Source organism: Bombyx mandarina, chromosome 22, assembly GCF_030267445.1.
Source record: "Bombyx mandarina strain Sakado chromosome 22, ASM3026744v2".
NCBI lineage: Eukaryota > Metazoa > Arthropoda > Insecta > Lepidoptera > Bombycidae > Bombyx > Bombyx mandarina.
The window spans coordinates 9,486,055-9,506,138 of NC_143228.1; the positions used below are offsets into that span (position 1 = coordinate 9,486,055).

Below are 20,084 nucleotides of genomic sequence, written 5' to 3' on the forward strand. Positions count from 1 at the left end.
AATAGATACTTTCTCGTCGGGATTTTTTTGACAGCATTTTTTAAAAATTAACGTATCTTTGAAAATAATTCGGTGGATATCAGCACCCAAATACAGTCTATGATGCTTTAGAATTTTTACCTAAATTCCACTGATGTTGACGCAAAGCTATCGAAATTGAAACACATAATTTCATTTCCATTACGGAATCAATACGGAATAAGGCAATAGACGGCATTGACACATCTGAACACATCAAAAATGCAAATCATACCTAGTTTATTTTAAACTGTAGTATACTTAAAAAAACCATATTTCCAACTGAACGCAATTACCATAAACAAAAATTTCTTTTCGGCTATAATATCGAAAGTGGTTTAATGTAGGTTCCTTTTTGATCCGTCAATGGGTGATCGAGCTTACGGCCTATATGGTATTAAGTGGTTACCGGAGCTCATAGAAATCACAAAGTAAGGGTAATCAACCACGGTGAGACATGAGGTTAAATTGAAGTCTCAATCGTATGTAGCTCCCACCCTTGGAAACGGATTGCATAACTGGGCGAAGTGGTAGGTAGTACCCTTACACGTCATTACGGATCCATCAGATCCAATAACCCTTGCATGAGCCGCCTATAGCTGTAACACTAGGAGTAAGGATCCCGGTAACCGTAATCGCGGCTGAACGACGAACGCTCAGCCCGCTGAGTTTCTTGCCGGATCTTCTCAGCTGGTCGCGATTCCGATCCGGTAGTAGATTCACTCGCGCAGCAGCTACTCTTGAGTTATTTTTTTTATTATTTAGATGGATGGACGAGCTCACAGCCCACCTGGTGTTAAGTGGTTACTGGAGCCCATGGACATCTACAACGTAAATGCGCCACCCATCTTGAGATATAGGTTCTAAGATCTCAGTATAGTTACAACGGCTGCCCCACCCTTCAAACCGAAACGCATTACTGCTTCACGGCTGAAATAGGCAAGGCGGTGGTACCTACCCGCGCGGACTCACAAGAGGTCCTACCACCACTCTCCCATGCAGGCTTACAATTACTTACGCTCTATTAAGTATGTATCAAGTCTAGTTATATTATCTTGCCAAAACAGTTTTAGAAAATATCAATAAAAATCCGATGTCTCGACTTATTGGGATAACCTTAGACATTTTATAAAAAATGTATTATGCGAATGTGTAAGTACACATTGGATATAGATTTTCTAATAATCGTATATAACATCACACAAAGTAGGCGTGAAACTTTCACAATGGTTCTATTTTAAGGATTTATCACAAAGCCGAAAACAATAGCTGGACACAGAAAAAGGTATTGTATCGCCATATTTATCATCTGACACCCTCATAAGGATTTTGTTTCTAATGGATCTTTTCTTTACCCATCAATCAATATCCCCTATATAAGGGAGAAAATATTTCATCCCTTATCATTCCTTTGAGAAGCATCGTTCAGTTGAGTTATCCAGCATTCCCAATCATGGTAAGATATACCTTTTCGTTTTATGAAAAGTTTGCTAAATACGTTTTTATTACGGACGTATTATAACTTTCTATGTAAAATGTTCACTATACGTAATGGTAACTTCAAGCTAAATGCAAATTTATCAACTAATTTCAGATTACTCGACCGATTATATTAGTTATTTTGTGTTACGCTATTCTTATGATAGTGCAGTCATTCGTGCCTAAAGCGGTAGCGCTGAAAAGAAAACCAGACGTGGGTGGTTTTATGGTAGAAGACCAACGCACACATAAAAGTCACAACTATATGATGAAAAGAGCAAGAAATGACGTTTTGGGAGATAAAGAAAATGTCAGGCCGAATCCTTACTACACGGAGCCTTTTGACCCAGACACGAGCCCAGAAGAATTGTCCGCTTTAATAGTTGATTACGCCAATATGATTAGGAACGATGTTATTCTGCTGGATAACTCCGTTGAAACGAGAACACGAAAAAGGGGAAACATTCAAGTTGAAAACGTAAGTTGATTGATGGCCAAAAACCGTAATTGCTATTTATTATGTTCATCGTCTTACATTTACTGTTATTAATTTCAGCAAGCTATTCCGGACCCACCTTGCACTTGCAAATACAAGGTAAGTTCAGTTTTAAATTATTTAGGTACTATTCTACAATATATAAGGTGTCGTGGACTCAAAGATAAGACGTCCGGTGTACTCGTATCGAGCGATTAGTCAATAACGGTGTTCAAATTCCGCAGATAGCTACCAATTTTTCTAAAGAAACATGAACATGTTATGTAGGTACTTATCACGGACGATTTGCACGATGAAGGAATAAAATCCTGTACCAAAAACCAGACACAATTATAATTTGCGCAATTAACGGTGCAGGAGTTTTGTGTTCCCGCACGAGTCAGCATCTTGCCTCTTTCTATCGCAAAGTAGTGAAGCGTTTGAAAGTCGGAATAAAAGGTTGCGATCTAGGCATATCTCAAAACGAGTTACCATTAGTGTTATTACCATTTAGAGTAGGTATTACCATTGCAAAGTCAATGGGCTCCGTTAACTACTCAGTGCCACGTGGGCCATGAGTTCATTCGGTTTACCACAAGATGAGTCATATCTTTTCATACATTTTTTTTTTATAATTTCGTGTCTTAAAATCCTGTCATAATATATTTTGGTATTTATAGAGCAATCGTTTAAAATGTAACAAAAATTGTCAATTTTTTATTTCTTTATAACAAAATGAATTCTAGCTCCAGAGACTGTTTTGCATTTCAGAAAGAAATAGAAGACTTAGGCGAAAACTCTGTTCCACGCTTCATTGAAACCAGAAACTGTAATAAAACACAACAGCCGACCTGTCGACCCCCCTACATTTGCAAAGAAAGTTTATACAGTGTAAGTTTGTGTAACGTATTTTTTCATCTTCATGTTTTCATTCATTGAAACAAGCATTATATTTAACTCAGCAATGCGGAATACATTTTTGATGGTTGGACCATCCGTCATACACTGCTATTGATAGGTACCGTCACCTCGATTACGGTAGATTCGTTAGCAGCAATAAGCAAAACCCTAATTTTAAGAGTATTAAAAGGCCAATAAAAATCATATTTCAGGTGTATGCAGATTCCGTGAACTCAAAATACATCTTTACAAGTGTTTAATGTTGTTACAGATAACTATTTTAAAAAGAAGGGAGACTAAATCGCAGGAGTCTCTCGAGATACCGAATGAATTGAAATATCGATGGGTGGCGGAATCTCACCCCGTCAGCGTGGCGTGTTTGTGTACAAGAGACTACCAACTACGATATAATAATAATTAATTGTTTTGACTCACGCCTGATGATTTGTTCCGAATCGAATTTATTTAATTACTTTATACAATAAAGCTTATATTAAAAATTAATGATAATCAGTTTTAATTAGACCAAATTGAAAAAAATAAAAATGTCCTCCGATTTTTAGTTTTTAGTGGTGGTACATTCAGCGAAGCACTGTTTTGCTAGGCCAGATGTTAGTAGATCAATAGTTTTGATGCTTACCTTGAATGCTGTGCTCTTATTATATTATGCTATTCAAATAAGATTATATTGTTAAATATATATCTATTAAATATTAAAAGACACAATTTAAATTTTTATTATTTTTATTTTATAAAACTTCAAATCCACTGTTATTGATTTATATTTTAATCATTACCGATTTTTTATAGTAACAGAAAAACTTCAAACTATGATCAACAAATAAACAGTATTAAGCAATAAAATTGCACTGCTGTTTCACCAGAAACTTGAATTAAAGTTGGCTATAGCTGGGTACTCACCTAGCTGTGTAGCATGTAACGTAACAGATACTGTATCAACCTGCAAGTGGGTACGGCTTGTCCACGGTCCACAGCGTATCTAGTTACGAGCTGCCACGAGCACACTGCGAGCAGCCTTTGTGTTCGCAGTGATACCGCCACTCGGCGGGTCACTGCGAGCTTGCTGCGCTCCTTCCGCGAGCGGCTCGCAGCGGGCTCGTGCCTACGTACTCACTGGATACAGTATCTGTTACGTTACGTGCTACACGGCTAGGTGAGTACCCAGCTTATAATGTCACAATTTGGGAGACAAAAAAAAAACAAAAATATCTTGAAAATAAAATATTCGTTTCTGTAAGATCACTTTGATCACTATGACACTATTTGTTTGATTCAATGTTGCACATAAAGTCTTAATTGCACACCAGATGGTGCTGATGGCGCAATCTCATTCCCCAAGAGCGAAACAGGACTTGGAACTCTATACCAAACCCACAAAATAGTTTATTGTTATAACGTATTTTAAAAGTATAGTTAAAATGAAGAAAATAATAAAAGTCCATAGATAAAGAAACATAGAATCACGTTGCGAGTGTTACATTGTATTCTTGGTTACAATACCGTCATCAATGGCGTGATTAAACTATTTATCAGCTTTGCCGATGAATTTAAGTTCGTATCTAACGAAAAACGATCGTGTCAGCTATAAATCTGTACATACTTACAACATACGAAAATTCAAATCATGTTTTTAAAAGTAAGTCTGGATAAACAATACGACTTAATGGCTTTATACAGGGTGAGAATTACGGGACAGAATAAAATTAATTCTGCCTTTCCTACTCTTATAACTAATACAAATAATGATATCACTGATATTTAAAAAAAAAAAAAATTAATTACTTGGGAGGAATACGATAAAAACAAAATCTTTCACCGACCTACAATCAAAATGTTAATTGTTCGGAACTTGTATGTGAACGTATTTTGAAAATGTCATTAGCGCGATTCAGCAATATCTTCTGTTCTATGTTCGATACCGCTTACTGGTAGTAGGACGGTATAGGTGGCTAGCAATAAAATAAAAACCTGAGTCCGCACGAGTAGGTACCACCACCCTGCTTATTTCTGCCGTGAAGCAGTAATGCGTTTCGGTTTGAAGGGTGGGGTAGCCGTTATATGGGCTCCAGTAACCACTTAATACCAGGTGGACTGTGAGCTCGTTCACCCATCTAAGCAATAAAAAAAAAATGGTTTTTGCTTAAAAATGTAACATTTTTAATCAAAGTTGAACACCACTTAACGAATAAAAGAGTGACATAAAATTATCTTTTAATAATTATCGTAACAAAATTGCATTGACAATGTTTTGTTTTATTTGAAATATTCTTAGAAATGGGTCACCGGTCTTGTCTAAAGCCTACAGCATGATTAAAAACATAAAATCTAATATAAAACCCTTTGCCTAAACCAGTGGTTCTCAACCATCTTGTCACAACACATTGTGTCGTAAGCCCATGACCGAGATTTACAATACGATAATTTTAGCTAAGACGACCGGGAAGATTTGCATCTCTGGGAACCTTTTTTATTGCTTAACGGAGTGGACGAGCTTACTGGAGACCTGGTGTTAAGTGGTCACCGGAGGCCTTATACATAAATCAATAACGATAATGCCGCCATCCACCGTGAGACTTGCATAACTACGTTTAATATATTATTAATCTATATATAATGAATTGCTGTTCGTTAGTCTCGCTAAAACTCGAGAACAGCTGGACCGATTTGGTTAATTTTGGTCTTGAATTATTCGTGGAAGTCCAGAGAAGGTTTAAAAGGTGAATAAATATAAAAATGCTCGGAATTATACAAAAACAAACAATTTTATTTTTCCTTTGATGTGTCCCCAGTCGGACGGATTCTTTTTGTTTGTTTTAAGTTTATTTTATACAAAAGCTTAGGTCGTTTATTTAATTTTATCGATTGAGGTACTACGAAGTCTGCCGTGTCAGCTAGTGATGTATAATTTAAGAATGGTGCCTTCACTTGAACTATCAATATTCTTGTATATAAGTAAGTAGGGGTGTTTCGGATTTGTCTAAAATAATTTGATTGCGATGCTAATGTTTATTATTAACCTTTAATGTTGAGAGCCGCTGGTCTAGGCTATTCGTATGGTATTTTGTTGCGGCCTTGAAACATTACAACATTGAGGTCGTTCGATTTAAAGCGATACCGTCATTTTGACCTAAAGGTCTTAGTTACCAGGTCATAAAATCCCTTTAAAAAAAAAGATACCGTCGTTCCCGCCCTGTATAATCCAATAACCATGTAGTAGTCCGTAGTGACGTAACGAGAATGAATATAAACACAAAATCAATATTCAGACGTATGATTAACGGTTTCGTGTGCGGCTGCGGCCGGCACTTCTCCCACTTGCGGCATTATGTGCGCTATGGTAATATTCGCTTCGTTCTCCAATCCCATCTCTCTACGCAGAATATCTTCCGTGACCGTGTGAATAGATTTGAACTTCAAATTTATGCCGTGCGCTTTGAAAACGTGATTGTTCAGGTTCACTTTGTAGCTGAAGGCAACGTTGCATACCTGTATAAATATTGAAAATATAAATTGTTTATTTTTAATTTTAGTATGTAATCAAATAGGTATAGTCCCCGGCACGTAGCTTGGCAAGAGTCGTAAGATGCGCAGAAGTCGTTTTTTAGGTATCTTTGGTTGCCAAGCGGGACGCGGGGAAAGACGTAGCACCGTCCCGAGCGCACGATTGGTGAGTCAGTCGACCCTCCCCTCCCGCACAGCGTTCACGTTCCGTTCGCTCCATGATTACACATGCGCCTACTAAATTGTAGGAGCCCTTTGTTTATATTGAGTTTTTGTTACGAGTTGTTATTATTGTTTTAAATTTAGTTTTTGTTACGAGTGTTATTCTTTTAAATTTGTTTGCAATGCCAGGACCAAATACCAATGACCATATAGTCGATTCAGTCACTGAGCGTTTTATTATTTACGCCAGTGACGACAGCGACTCTACGTTATATCAACGATGAGGAGCCAACTCCTTCCACCAGCTCAGGTGCTACCATAAATTTAATCCAAGGGGTAGCACTATTAGAAAATGATAATGACGACGGCGACACATATTTTTTAATATTAAGTATATTTTTTAAATAAACTTCTTAACTTTCAATTGTATTTTATTTATAACACCTAATACACTTCACGAATTCCTCTCTTTTCTTTAACTTTCTTCTAAACACAAAGGCTTAAAAACAAATTACGGCAAATAAAAAATTAAATTAAATTATATGCGGCAATAAAAGTGACCATTTTTTGTTGCAATGTGCACCATGCGCGACATTACGCCCACTACACCAAAACCTTGCCAACTTACGTGCCGCTTACTATAGTTGTTATTAAATTATTGAGCAGCAAATTTTTCAAGTGAAACTTCTTTAGGCCGGTTGAGAGTAAAATTTAACTCGAAACAAATTCGTTGCGGCTAGAGAGGAGAGATACAATTTAGGAAGAGCGAGAGCGAGAAAATAGACAGAGCGTCTCGCGAACCACTCGACCGTGGAGAGCGGGAAAGGACAAAGCAAACTAAGTCGTTTTTCTTATACACAGCATTCCGCTCTATATTACTTATAATTAATTTAAGTAATTAAGAGTAATTTGATTTAAGGATTAAAATTTAAGAAAATCACAATACTACACACCGCAAAAGAAGTTTCACTTCTTTCATGTGCACCGAGTAGCTTGGGCACCATTTTTTAATTACTTAAATTTCATATTCTATGAGTGTAACCAACGATGAAAAATGACCTAAAGGTCAAATTCTCGTCGGGTAGTTATCATTAGTACACACAGTGTACACCGCCATCCACCTTCAGACATGAGGCCTCACCAAACCATAACGCAGGGTTTTCTGGTATAGACCAGTACGAACTCACTTGTCCTCATCATTAGAGGGAACAAGAAATATCATATATTTAATAATATGAAAAACAAACAAAGAGAACAATCTTGTTCATCAGTACAACAGACAAACTGACCTCGCACGAGTACGGCTTATCTCCGGTGTGAGTAAGCATATGATTTTGCAGATGGTGGTTCTGTATAAAGCTTTTATTGCAGATATCACATTTGAAGGGCTTGTCCCCTGTGTGAATGCGCATGTGTCGGCGCAGACTTTGCATCTGTAACGCACAAAACGATATATATATATAAAGTGAACGCACCTGACAAGTGTACGGACGCTCCCCAGTGTGCATCCTCTCGTGATTCTGTAACTGATGTTTCGCATTGAACGACATCGTGCACGTGTTACACTTGAACGGTTTGTAACCGGAGTGAATTCGCAGATGACGATTCAGATCGCAACGCTGAAATTACACCAATCGATTTCTTACATTTTTTTTACCCGTACCCTACCGTAACTACAGGCTAATGGTTTTTAGGTAATTCAATTTTATGACAAAATAAATATTGCCTACAGTCGCAAAACTGGGTCTCGAATCACGTGACAAGTAACGCCCTCTCTAGGGCCATATACGTATTTAAGGATCAGGCGTATATTTGTTTCATTGCCTCAAAAGGCAGAAGAGCATGCGGTACGCCTGATGGAAAATAGTCATCGCCTCCGATAAACAACATCAATGACAACAGAATGCTTATAAAATCGAATTTCGAAATTAACAAATGACCGAATATGGGAAACACAACAACAAAATATTTTACTATGTACAAACTATACAGATAAAAATTATTGAAGTTATGTTAGAAATAATTTTACATGCCTTTTACTAAAAATTCAATTTCAAAATAATTTGTTTCAACTGCCATGCTTATTACTAATACTATAATACTAAATATACTAAATAAATTCAAACGACGGTTTAAAAAAAGCCACCACCGAAAACTTTCAGTCATTTTGTAATACGTATTTTATATTTCTTTATAATAAAAGAAATTAAGAAATGCTTTAAATCTCACTTTACGAATAAAATGATCTGAATTCGATCAAATTAACCAAAACTATAGTTTGATTCAATAATACGAGCGGTCTATTGCTAAATTCAGAAAATACGAGGAATATATGACCGACATAGATAACGAAACAAACCAAAAACGAATGTATTATTATATGTAAATAAACAAACCAAAACAGTCGTAATACCTTGGTCTCTCTGTCAAAGGACTTTTTTGTTTAATAAAATCTACGATGGACGAAACTTTGGTGTTACCAATAAAAAATAATGAATTTTGACCCGTTTACTTAACAACAAGAAAATGGCAACATCGAACAATGGGCGAACACTAGAACTACAATTATAATTAGTTAAAAGAAACCTAGCACATACTATATAGTACCAAATTTGCATTATCAAGTGTATTCGAATCGTTCGCGAAAACAAAAGGAGGATTATAGATATAATATATATATTTTATTCACATTTTAGAGCGGCAATGTATGACAAACAAAAATAAACTGTCGCTCCGTAATCGAACGACCTTAACGGTACCCGAGACCGTCTGCTAACTTTCTTTGCGTTTCATGTCGGCTTTAAGGACTTATATTAGCAGGTATTGCCCGAACTTGCCGCCAACCTGGTATGGGTTATGGGAGCCCATTGTACATGACGCCTCTCACTTTGGGGAATGTGATGGAAGTCTCAATTTGTACAGTATAGAAAAATGAATAAAAAAATTAAAAAAAACTGTTAGTATAGTAAATGAAGAATGTTAATGTGAGCAGTATTTTATTCCTATTTCGCTTTCGATAACGGCCTCATTACTATACTTGGGCCATTACAAACGTGCGAACTGAGTCATAAAACATTACGTCAAAGGAATGTGACAATGGCGCGCAGCTCGATATCGATAGGGAATCGAAGGGATGCCGCTCGGGTTCAGATAGTCAGATGACGTGGTCGTTGATGACTGGTACATGTCATTTGTAGGTGTTTGTGAAAATTGTATTAATTATCAATATACAATCCTATGCGAACCGTGAAAGCATTATTTGATAACTTAACTTTGTTAAAATTAAAAGGCGATATTAACGCCCAAACGCGTTTGGTTATTCATAATGTGTTGATAGTGTTTAACGAATTAAAAACGTGACCCGGAAAAAAAATTTTTTTAATATAAATGTGTGTATAAAACACACAACACTATAAATGTAAGCGAGAGATCCGATATGCCTATAAGTGTGAGCGAGAGGTCTGATAAAAATGATTTGAGGCTAAGTTCGCACGTTTGTAATGGCCCAAGTATACCTATAGGACTTTAAAATTTTATGCATGATTGATGGATAAGTTTAAAATAAGCATGCGAAAAAACAAAACACATTAAAATACTTACAGCAATGAATCGTTTGCTGCACAAATTACACGAGAACGGCCTTTCTCCTCTGTGAATTAAATTGTGTCTGGAAAATATTAACAAACAATTTTATCTATCTGTACATATACGAATAAGGTCGAATGTCCCAGGAACGTATTTTAAAAAAAATGTAGATTATACGTTTAAAAATATACTTGTAACATTTAACATTTGAAGTAGGTATCATTAAATATGTCCTTAGAATATTATTTTAATGTAGTACAAAATAGAAATAATTCAATTTATGCTATTTATTTTTTATTGTCATTGTAGGCAGACGAGTTTATGGCCCAGCTGATGGTAAGTACTGTTGCTTATGGGTGTGGAAGTGCACATGGACGACATTGGTGGCCAAGGGCAAAGCCAAGCCACTGCCTACTGTTAAATATTATTATATTTCCTTCATATATTTTAACCTAAATATTCTATTATATTGGTATTTTTTCAAGGCAATGTATGAAATAATAATTAATGTTGTTAGACTGAAGAAAATACTATTAAAAGCCCTGAGTATGAAGTATGTTGTATTGATTTTATCAAACCTTGTAAAACACAACGAAGCTTATATTCTATTATAATTATATAAAAGTATAAATAAAATAAAAATAGTATAAAACTTTGAACTAACCTGACTAATGATTTCTGACTATAGAAACCAGCTCCGCACACCTCGCAAATGTGATCCTTTATACCAGTATGCTGTTTAACGTGAGTCTGAAGATTTGTCTTTTGAGCAAATGTCCTAGGACATTGAGGGCATGCAAATCGCTTTTTCTCTGAAAAATAATTACCTTACATAAAATCTTTAAACGTACAAACTACATTTATCACAAGTAAACATGTAATCTTTTACTAATGAATGGGACTTTAGTGTTTTATTCTGTATAGAATATCATGAATCAGATATATTTATTTATGTCTGAGAGTAAATAAAAAAAAACATTCATAAACTTTGTGTTTGCCATAAATATTTTTCATCAGACATTCTTCAATCAATCTTTCACAATCCTATGACGCTCTGTTAATTTCAAGACCACACCTAGTCTATAGGGACTATAGTGTATCAGTAACTCACTTAACTAAAGTCAGTAGCTTAACTCTATGTATGGAGTTATATCATATAGAGGGATGAAAGGCTGATTTTTTATTTATTTATTGCTTAGATGGGTGGACGAGCTCACAGCCCACCTGATGTTGAGTGGTTACCGGAGCCCACGGACATCTACAACGTAAATGCACCACCCACCTTGAGATATAAGTTCTAAGATCTCAGTATAGTTACAACGGCTGCCCCACCCTTCAAACCGAAACGCATTACTGCTTCACGGCAGAAGTGGTGGTACCTACCCGCGCGGACTCACAAGAGGTCCTACCACCAGTAAACGACATTTTTGAAACTTTACAGGAGATCCATTTCACATTAAAATTTTGGAACAAATATAACAAAAAGAAATATTTTTGAGATATTTGCATGGAGTAAACTTAACTGAAGATCAATTAATAGCATCAAACTGATGATGCTAATGCCAAATAAAATGCACTTTTAATTGCAAAGATAAATGTTGCGTATTAAGAAAAATATCACTTAAGCTCAATAGCCTTCCACCTATGATTATATTAAATTAATAGTTACATACCTTGGTGAGTTGACATATGGTTACCCAAAGTAAATGTTAGTATACCACAAACAGGACAAACAAGTTTTTCCTTCTGTTTTGGAGTTGCAGTTTTTACCATGCGTATAGGTTTTTCTCTATGCATAGCCTTTGGTCCATCAACTGTAGATTGTGTTCTAGGCTTATATGATGAGTGCACCTTTAGTAATGTTGAATCTTTAGGGCGTTTCAAGATTATAGGTGATCCTCTTGTGCCATTCTTTAAAATGGGATCTGAAATCACACAGGTCTAAATTATAACATATTTAATGGGATTGCTTAAGCATTTCAGACTCACAGCCATATACAAAAAGCATGAATAAAACATGGGACTCTTTTAAAACCTGAAATATTTACTTGGTCACCTGAAACTCTACTGATAGCTTTATGTTACCTTACATATTAATACTTATAATATTTATTAAAACTAATCATTACTTAAAATATGTCCTAAAAAGTGTATGAGGAGTCCAGTGGATTTTAACACATTTCTATAATAGTAGAATACTTGAATAGTACATTTCTTGGGTAGTTTCAAACTACAGGTCACCCTCCTCTAACAATTAAAACAAAAAATACAATGATAGTTTATGTTCACGTTTTAATTTAATCATGAATACTCACAACATGTAATCGAAGTTGTTTTTGTGTTGAAATTAGATAAATTTGAACCATTGTCATCTGATCGGTACCTTTTGATCACTTTGATTTTACGTACAATGGGTTTCTCCTTGAAAACCTTTATTTCAGACAGTTTTGGTTTCTTGAATTTTATTTTTTTATTTTCCACTGGTGGGACGTAATCGTCATCGTCATCATCATCTCGGACAGCAGCATCCACATAGTCGTCCTAAAATATTTAATTATTTATAAATATATATATATATATTTTTTTTTATGTTTAAATTATGTATATTTATTACAATTTTAAATTATATATATTATATCAATTTATGATTATATATAATATTAAATTTTATATTTTTTTTATTTTAAAAGTTTATTTCTTACATCAGAATCCTCTGATGGTTCCCTTTTATTCCAAGTGATCTGAGCAGCATCGCCTTCACCAATAACTTCAACCTTTGGTGCATCCATAGTAGAATCAACCTTTCTTATTACAGTATTAGCAATTACAATATCTTTTCCATCAACTGTTTCCACAGGCATTTTATTCTCACTGTCAAGACTCAATTCTAAATCCCATTTGGGTTCTGATTTAACACTTATAGTCCCAATTTCACTTTTGATGTCAGTAAATGAGTCAAAAGCTATCTTCTTTGTTAGTACATTGCCTTTGGATTTAGCTAAAAGTTTTCTAAGTTTTCTGTCAGACCTGCATAACAAAAATTTGTTTTCTGCATAAGAAGCATATATTTCTATATTTGGAGAACATATTTTTTACAATAGAACTAGAAATAGACAGAACTGTGTTCTGTCCAGCTAGGTAACAACTGCTGGAATTACAGATATGCCCCCCCTTTAGACTGCATCATGTGATAAGCGCGAGAAATAGGCAGAGCCATGGTACCAATCCATAATATCTCATTAGACTAGTAGAGGTAATTATTGATAATAATTAAATAAAAATTAAAACAAATTACCCAATAATTAGTATAAATTTTTACATAACAGTTGTTGCTTATAACCAAATTTCCTTTGTTTAATTATTATATTTCTGATTGTGAAATAAATTAATAAATTATATATTTAATTATATAAATGGTTTCAAGTCTACCTCTCAGCAACTGTCTTGAGCAAGTACGCCTTTTCCAAAGTCGTGCAACACTTAAGGCATATCCTTTCAGGTAGTCCATCATTACAAGAGACCTAAAATCATTTTTTTTATTTAGTTAGGTACAAAAACGCTCATTGTCATCAAAGTAGCAAGAAAACTGAAATAAAATTTATGGATCTCAAAACAATGACCATATTTTGGTACGATGATTTCATTGAGACTACTAAATTAATGTTAACTTAAAATTTTGCTAAATACTTTTCTCTCATAAAGTTGTATATTTAGTCCAACATTTTTTAATTATTTTTTTCTTACTTAGTTGGGTGGACGAGCTCACAGCCCACCTGGTTAAGTGGTTACTGGAGCCCATAGACATCTAAAACGTAAATGCGCCACCCACCTTGAGATATACGTTCTAAGGCCCCCAGTATAGTTACAATAATTGCCCCACCCTTCAAACCGAAATGCATTACTGCTTCATGGCAGAAATAGGCGGGGTGGTGGTACCTACCTGTGCAAACTCACAAGAGGTCCTACCACCAGTAATATTATCAATATCAGTATATTATCTACACAATAATTTCAAAAGTGTTCCATTATAAAGTCATACTTTTTATCTCAATTTAGCCAACCATAGGATTCACAAGAAAGTTTGATTTTAAATAATTATACAGCTATAATATAAGAAAGTTTATGATTTGTGCTAATTTTTTTTCTTATTACATGTACAATTAACAACTAATACTTAGCTTTAGCCTTTGCATGCAGTTTAGTTTTTTAGTAGCTTACTTTAGTTTTTGTTTGGACATATTCACTCCATTATTTATCTAAAGCAGCAGTACTAAAGTTGCAGGAACACTTATTTCCTTTTCATCAATAATATGGCAAATATAAAATAAGACATCCAAAATTTAAGTGCCGTGTAATTTAATTATTACCTTTAAAAATATTAACCTTTTAGGTTAATAAAGTTAATAAGTTAAAAATCAAATAATTTAAACAAATTAGTTTAATTAAATAATTTAAATTTAATTAAATAAAAAGTATAAATAATTTGTGTCATTTTTACTATTCAACCTGTTTTTTTTATTCCTGGTCGTTTTTGAATTTTTTTCAATAATACTATATACTATTCTATATTATAATTTTTTAATGACTGACTCAGTAATGCAATGATTAGAGCCCCTGACTGTTGTAAAGACAGTCCTGTGTTCGATTCCCGCATTGGGCAAACATTCATGTGATGAATAGGTTTGTTTGCTCTGTGTCTGGGTGTTCATTATCTATATATATAAGTACATATGTCAGTCTCTGGTACTCATAACAGAGGGAATCCTTATTTGGGGAAGGATGACTGTGCATGATTTGTTCCGTGCATTATTATGATTGTACTATATCCATTTAAAATCTCATTAATTTATAAATCTTTCTTAAAAAATATTAAAAAACACCATATAAAAATAGGTTGCTGCTGATGACAGTGTCTACGACACAAGCCACCAATGGTCTCACCAAGAGTGAGAAAGCCCCTCACAATACTTGATGATGTCTATGCAAATTCTCGACATTAGCAAAAGAAGAACAGCCAGAAACAATATGTCTAATAAACTCTCCTGGATTGTGGCATGTCCTACAATGGTCGACCATCCCATCCTTTAATATATATTTCTCTAAACGATTGTTTCATATCTACGTCCACTATATTTAGCATTTCGAACATACCAAGATACTTGTAGGTTTCAGATTCACAAAGAAATTTTAAGACCACACTATGGTTAAATTGTAAGCAATCTGAGTTTACAACTTTATCTCTCTGTACATCTATGAACGCACATTTATCAAAACAAATTCCATCCCGGTGGCTTTGCTAAAATTGTCGTTAAGTAAATTCATCAAGTCTGATTGTTTGAAAGTTTATTATTATTATTAATGTAAATAAAGAAAATGAAAATACCTTAAAAATAAATTGTCGGCTTAGTTGAAAATAGTGACAAATTACTATTTCTGTTCTGTTTCCATTCATTTACCATATACACACTATGAAATTTCAGCATTTGTGAAAACATTTGTTTCGATAGAGAATAAGTAGAGATTTGAAACTGTGTACTTACTTTTACATCGGCAATTGCTGTCAGCATTTCTGCGTAGTTTCCAGACAATTTGTACCTAAATAATGGACATAAAGTCTTACTATTAGTGAGACATATTCGACAAGATTGCATATCAACTATGGGATTTGAATTTGTTTCCATTTTCAATGAACTTAGTGCTGACAATATCGACAATAAATCTGAGATAGTGACACAATTGCAGCAGTCAAAGGAAATCACTAAAAACGCGGCATCCAGAGTCCAGAACCAGAGCACTGCACCATTTTATTTTCGCCTCACTATCCATTCACAGAGTATTAAAATTTAACATAGACTACTATACTCGATAACAATCCATGAGCTCGGCTCTGTAAATTTGGCCCCCTTTTTTTATTTTCGGATTTTTTTATTTTTAATTATTTGTTCGTCGTTTGTTCGTTAATGCTCGAATGTAAAAATTGTTTGTTCGTCTTTTGTTTATTTATAATTAATTAAATAAATGATCACCGTTAAGTGGGCCTCCTTTACTAGACATCTTTATTTTTATCGCTCAGATTAATTCATTTTGACCAATTATCGTTTGTTCGACGACTATTGGTGATTGTTCGATCGTAAAAACAATTAAATTCCCAATTATTAATTATTTTATATTAATGTAATACCGAAATACTTCACGAGATGGCGTTACAAAAAATCCCTTCCCAAAACTATAAAACCGTTGTGATTGTCTACTGAATAAATAATATTTATTCGTAGTTGATTGTTTAACATGTTATAAATATTTCAGTTTTGATTTCATCAAAATAACTTGAACTTTACTACTGAATTCCGAAAAAAATTCTAATTAAGGCTGAGTTCAGTTCAGCTTTTTATTTAAGCCTCTTACTGTAGTTTTTAAATTACATTGATGCGGATTGATGTTTCAAAGGTTTCAGATTTCAATTTTAAAATCTGAAATAATTAAGAACAGCGTCATCCACCGTTCACATTTGAAACAGAATTTAATTCGGTTTAAATTTGTAAAAGTTGATGTTGATTATTATTACACTAATTAATTGAGCGTTTCATTAGCTTTTAAGCTGAGTGACTATTTATAATTTATTTTTATTCTATTGTCTATTTTTGTTAAGTAATAAATGAGCAAAAAATAATACTTAACAAAAAGATATGAAATCCGAACAAAAACAGTTTTACTGTAAAAAATTGCGCCAAGTCTACGTTTATAAAACTCATCTCAATAACATTTGCACTTTACAAAAAAAATAACACTTCAATAACTTTCATTCTCTACAAAAAGATGTGAAATACAAAAAAATACCAAGAAACCGTCATAATGTTGAAAATATTAAAAAATATATATTTGAAAATTTAAAAAAAAAAAAAAAAAATATTTGTCGTACTTGGCGCGCGTCATTGAGTACCCCAAATTTTTTCGGAAGTATTTCAACTGGTGCAAGCGGGTGGAAATAGCTGCTGGTGCTAGTGCTGGAGCTAGCGGTTGGTGCAAGTGGCTGGTGCAAGCGGCTGGAGCTAGCGGCTGGAGTTAGCCGCTGGTATTAAATGCTGGCGCTAACGGCTGGAGTTAGCCGCTTGTATTAAATGCTGGCGCTAACGGCTGGGATTGTTGCTGGAGCATGCAGCTGGTGCTAGTTGCTGGAGCTAGCGGCTGATGCAAGTTGCTGGAGCATTCGGCTAGTGCTAGCGGTTGGTGCAAGTGGCTGGTGCAAGTGGCTGGTGCAAGTGGCTGGTGCAAGCGGCTGGAGCTAGCGGCTGGTGCTAGTTGCTGGAGCTAGCGGCTAGTGCAAGCGGCTGGAGCTAGCGGCTTGCGCAAGCGGTGGGTGCAAGCGGCTGGTACTAAAATGCTGGCGCTAACCGCCGGGGCTTGTTGCTAGAGCTAGCAGCTGGTGCTAGTTGCTGGAGCTAGCGGCTGGTGCTAGTTCCTGGAGCTAGCGGCTGGTGCTAGCGGTTGGGGCTAGCGGCTGGTGCAAGCGGCTGGTGTAAGCGGCTGGTGGTAGTTGCTGGAGCTAGCGGCTGGAGCTAGCGGCTGGTGCTAGCGGCTGGTGCAAGCGGCTGGTGCAAGCGGCTGGAGCTAGTGGCTGGTGCAAGCAGCTGGAGCTAGTGGCTGGTGCTAGTTGCTGGAGCTAGCGGTTGGTGCAAGCGGCTGGAGCTAGCGGCTGGTGTAAGCGGCTGGTACTAGTTGCTGGAGCTAGCGGCTGGAGCTAGCGGCTGGTGCAAGCGGCTGGAGCTGGCGGCTGGTGCAAGCGGCTGGAGCTAGCGGCTGGAGCTAGCGGCTGGTGCAAGCGGCTGGAGCTAGTTGCTGGAGCTAGCGGCTGGAGCTAGCGGCTGGTGCAAGCGGCTGGCGCAAGCGGTGGGTGCAAGCGGCTGGTACTAAAATGCTGGCGCTAACGGCTGGGGCTTGTTGCTAGAGCTAGCGGTTGGTGCAAGCGGCTGGAGCTAGCGGCTGGAGCTAGCGGCTGGTGCAAGCGGCTGGAGCTAGCGGCTGGAACTAGCGGCTGGAGCTAGCGGCTGGTGCAAGCGGCTGGAGCTAGCGGCTGGTGCAAGCGGCTGGAGCTAGCGGCTGGAGCTAGCGGCTGGAGCTACCGGCTGGTGCAAGTGGCTGGTGCAAGTGGCTGGAGCTAGAGGCTGGTGCTAGTTGCTGGAGCTAGCGGTTGATGCAAGCGGCTGGAGCTAGCGGCTGGAGCTAGTTGCTGGAGCTATTAAAAAAATCCGAAAATCAAAAAAAGGGGGGCCAAATTTACAGAGCCCATGAGCTCATTCTTTGGGATAAGCTCAATGAATTTAGCCCCCCTAGACGAACAAACAATTTTTACATTTTGAACATTAACGAACAAACGACGAAAAAAAAATAAAAAAAAAAACCGAAAATCAAAAAAAAGGGGGGCCAAATTCAGTGAGCCACATCAGAGGTGGTTTAAGTTCTGTGCTCCTGACTCAAAGGAATCAGAAAATCAAAATATATAAGCTCAAGCTATTATTGCACAATATCATAGATAGCATTTGAATACCTATCATATATATATATTTTTTTATTGCATTTGTAGGCAGACGAGCATACGGCCCACCTGATGGTAAGTGGTCACCGTCGCTCATGGACGTCAGCAATGCTAGGGGCAGAGCCAAGCCGCTGCCTACCATAATTTGTTAATAAAAAATTTGGAAATCATGATGAACTCAGCGTTAGGACTTTATTTCTAAAGTTTTTTAATTTAGGTAATGATACTTTTTTTTATACCAGTCCCTAAGTGTCTCTATATATAATATTAAAATTAAATTACATTATAATTCGATATATACATAACTAAATATTATTGCAGTTGCATTCTGAAAAGAAAGCAGTTTTTTTTCCCTACCTAGCTGAGAGCCTTGAGAGGCTATTTCAGCGTAACCTTAACTAGCAGGTGAGTTCACGGGGCTCAAACCTGACGACGTTGCTAACACGAACCCTAGCAAGAGCCGTGCTTCGCAGAATCTACCTCCGGATCGGAAACGCGACTCACTGAGAAGAACCGGCGAGAAACTCAGTGAGCTTGCAAATATCAACGAAAAGAGTGCATTTTATATACTCCGGAAAATATTATACAAGAGTTATTGTATTGAGGAATACTCCTACCTTGGAATCTGTCTCTCGCGCCAACATTAACAGATAATTAGAAAAAAAAAAGTAACAATATTAAATTAAGCTAGTATTTTCTTCTTTCTAAAGCTAGTATATTACACTAAGCTGGTATATTAGATTTTGCATTGTATGTTTAATTATTATTAAAGAAACTTTAACCAATTTTTTTTTTTATCTTTATTTATGGAGATTATTCACTTAGTGAATATGTCACTCCATTGTGCAACAAAAGATAGTAACAAAAAATAAAAAAAGAAAAAAAAGAAAACTGTTATCGTCTCTGAAGGCCCACCAACACTATTTTATAAAGTGACTTAGCCATTTCAGATTCCAGAAAGGTTAATACGCACTTTACACCTCCAACTTGTCGAAAATCTGTATGTTTTGCAAAGAATTGTGGTCTCAAATCATCATTCCGCGCACACTCCATCATAATGTGAAAAGCGTCTTCCACTACATCACAAACTGAACATTTGGGATCAGCAGCCTTCCCCATTAAATGAGCAAATTTATTGAGTGGAATGTGCCCGGAACGAAGTCTGAAAACAGTCACTAGGGTGGTTCTATTAAGGTTACAAGAATCAAACCATGGCGATTAACATGGTAAACTTTGAATTGTTTTGTACCACACGCCTTTTTCCAAAGACCTTTCATCGAAATATACCTTCCATAGACGATAACGTTCCTCTCTTACTAAGGGTGCGTTCCACTAAGCGCCCACAACGATCAAAATACTCCTTTAGTCGTTCCACATAACGACCGCGGTCGTTGTGGTCGCGGCGAAAAC

At 36.1% G+C, this 20,084-nt stretch overlaps 2 protein-coding genes across 5 annotated transcripts; one reads left to right on the plus strand and one right to left on the minus strand.

Moving 5' to 3' along the window:
• The first annotated feature begins 1,165 nt into the window (after nt 1-1,165).
• Nucleotides 1,166-3,376, plus strand: PTTH (prothoracicotropic hormone). Of its 2 annotated transcripts, none has more exons than XM_089736732.1 (5): nt 1,166-1,303; nt 1,613-1,975; nt 2,054-2,092; nt 2,744-2,863; nt 3,144-3,376. In XM_089736732.1, the coding sequence occupies exons 2-5, from the start codon at nt 1,658-1,660 to the stop codon at nt 3,291-3,293; spliced, it is 627 nt and encodes a 208-aa protein (XP_089592858.1). In that variant the 5' UTR covers nt 1,166-1,303; nt 1,613-1,657; the 3' UTR covers nt 3,294-3,376. The 2 variants fall into 2 exon arrangements, with proteins under 2 accessions (XP_089592858.1, XP_089592857.1); XM_089736731.1 differs by lacking the exon at nt 1,166-1,303 and adding an exon at nt 1,344-1,474.
• Nucleotides 3,377-5,093: 1,717 nt separating this feature from the next.
• Nucleotides 5,094-15,979, minus strand: LOC114244798 (uncharacterized). 3 transcript variants are annotated; one of them, XM_028176702.2, is made up of 9 exons: nt 15,682-15,979; nt 13,571-13,662; nt 12,844-13,168; nt 12,457-12,682; nt 11,815-12,066; nt 10,806-10,953; nt 10,157-10,223; nt 8,032-8,175; nt 5,094-6,379 (listed from the first exon to the last, which is right to left on the minus strand). In XM_028176702.2, the coding sequence occupies exons 1-9, from the start codon at nt 15,820-15,822 to the stop codon at nt 6,149-6,151; spliced, it is 1,626 nt and encodes a 541-aa protein (XP_028032503.2). In that variant the 5' UTR covers nt 15,823-15,979; the 3' UTR covers nt 5,094-6,148. The 3 variants fall into 3 exon arrangements, with proteins under 3 accessions (XP_028032503.2, XP_028032502.2, XP_089593106.1); XM_028176701.2 differs by lacking the exon at nt 8,032-8,175 and adding an exon at nt 7,846-7,989 and having other exon boundaries at nt 15,682-15,974; XM_089736980.1 differs by having other exon boundaries at nt 7,846-8,175; nt 15,682-15,974.
• Between the last annotated feature and the right edge of the window lie 4,105 nt (nt 15,980-20,084).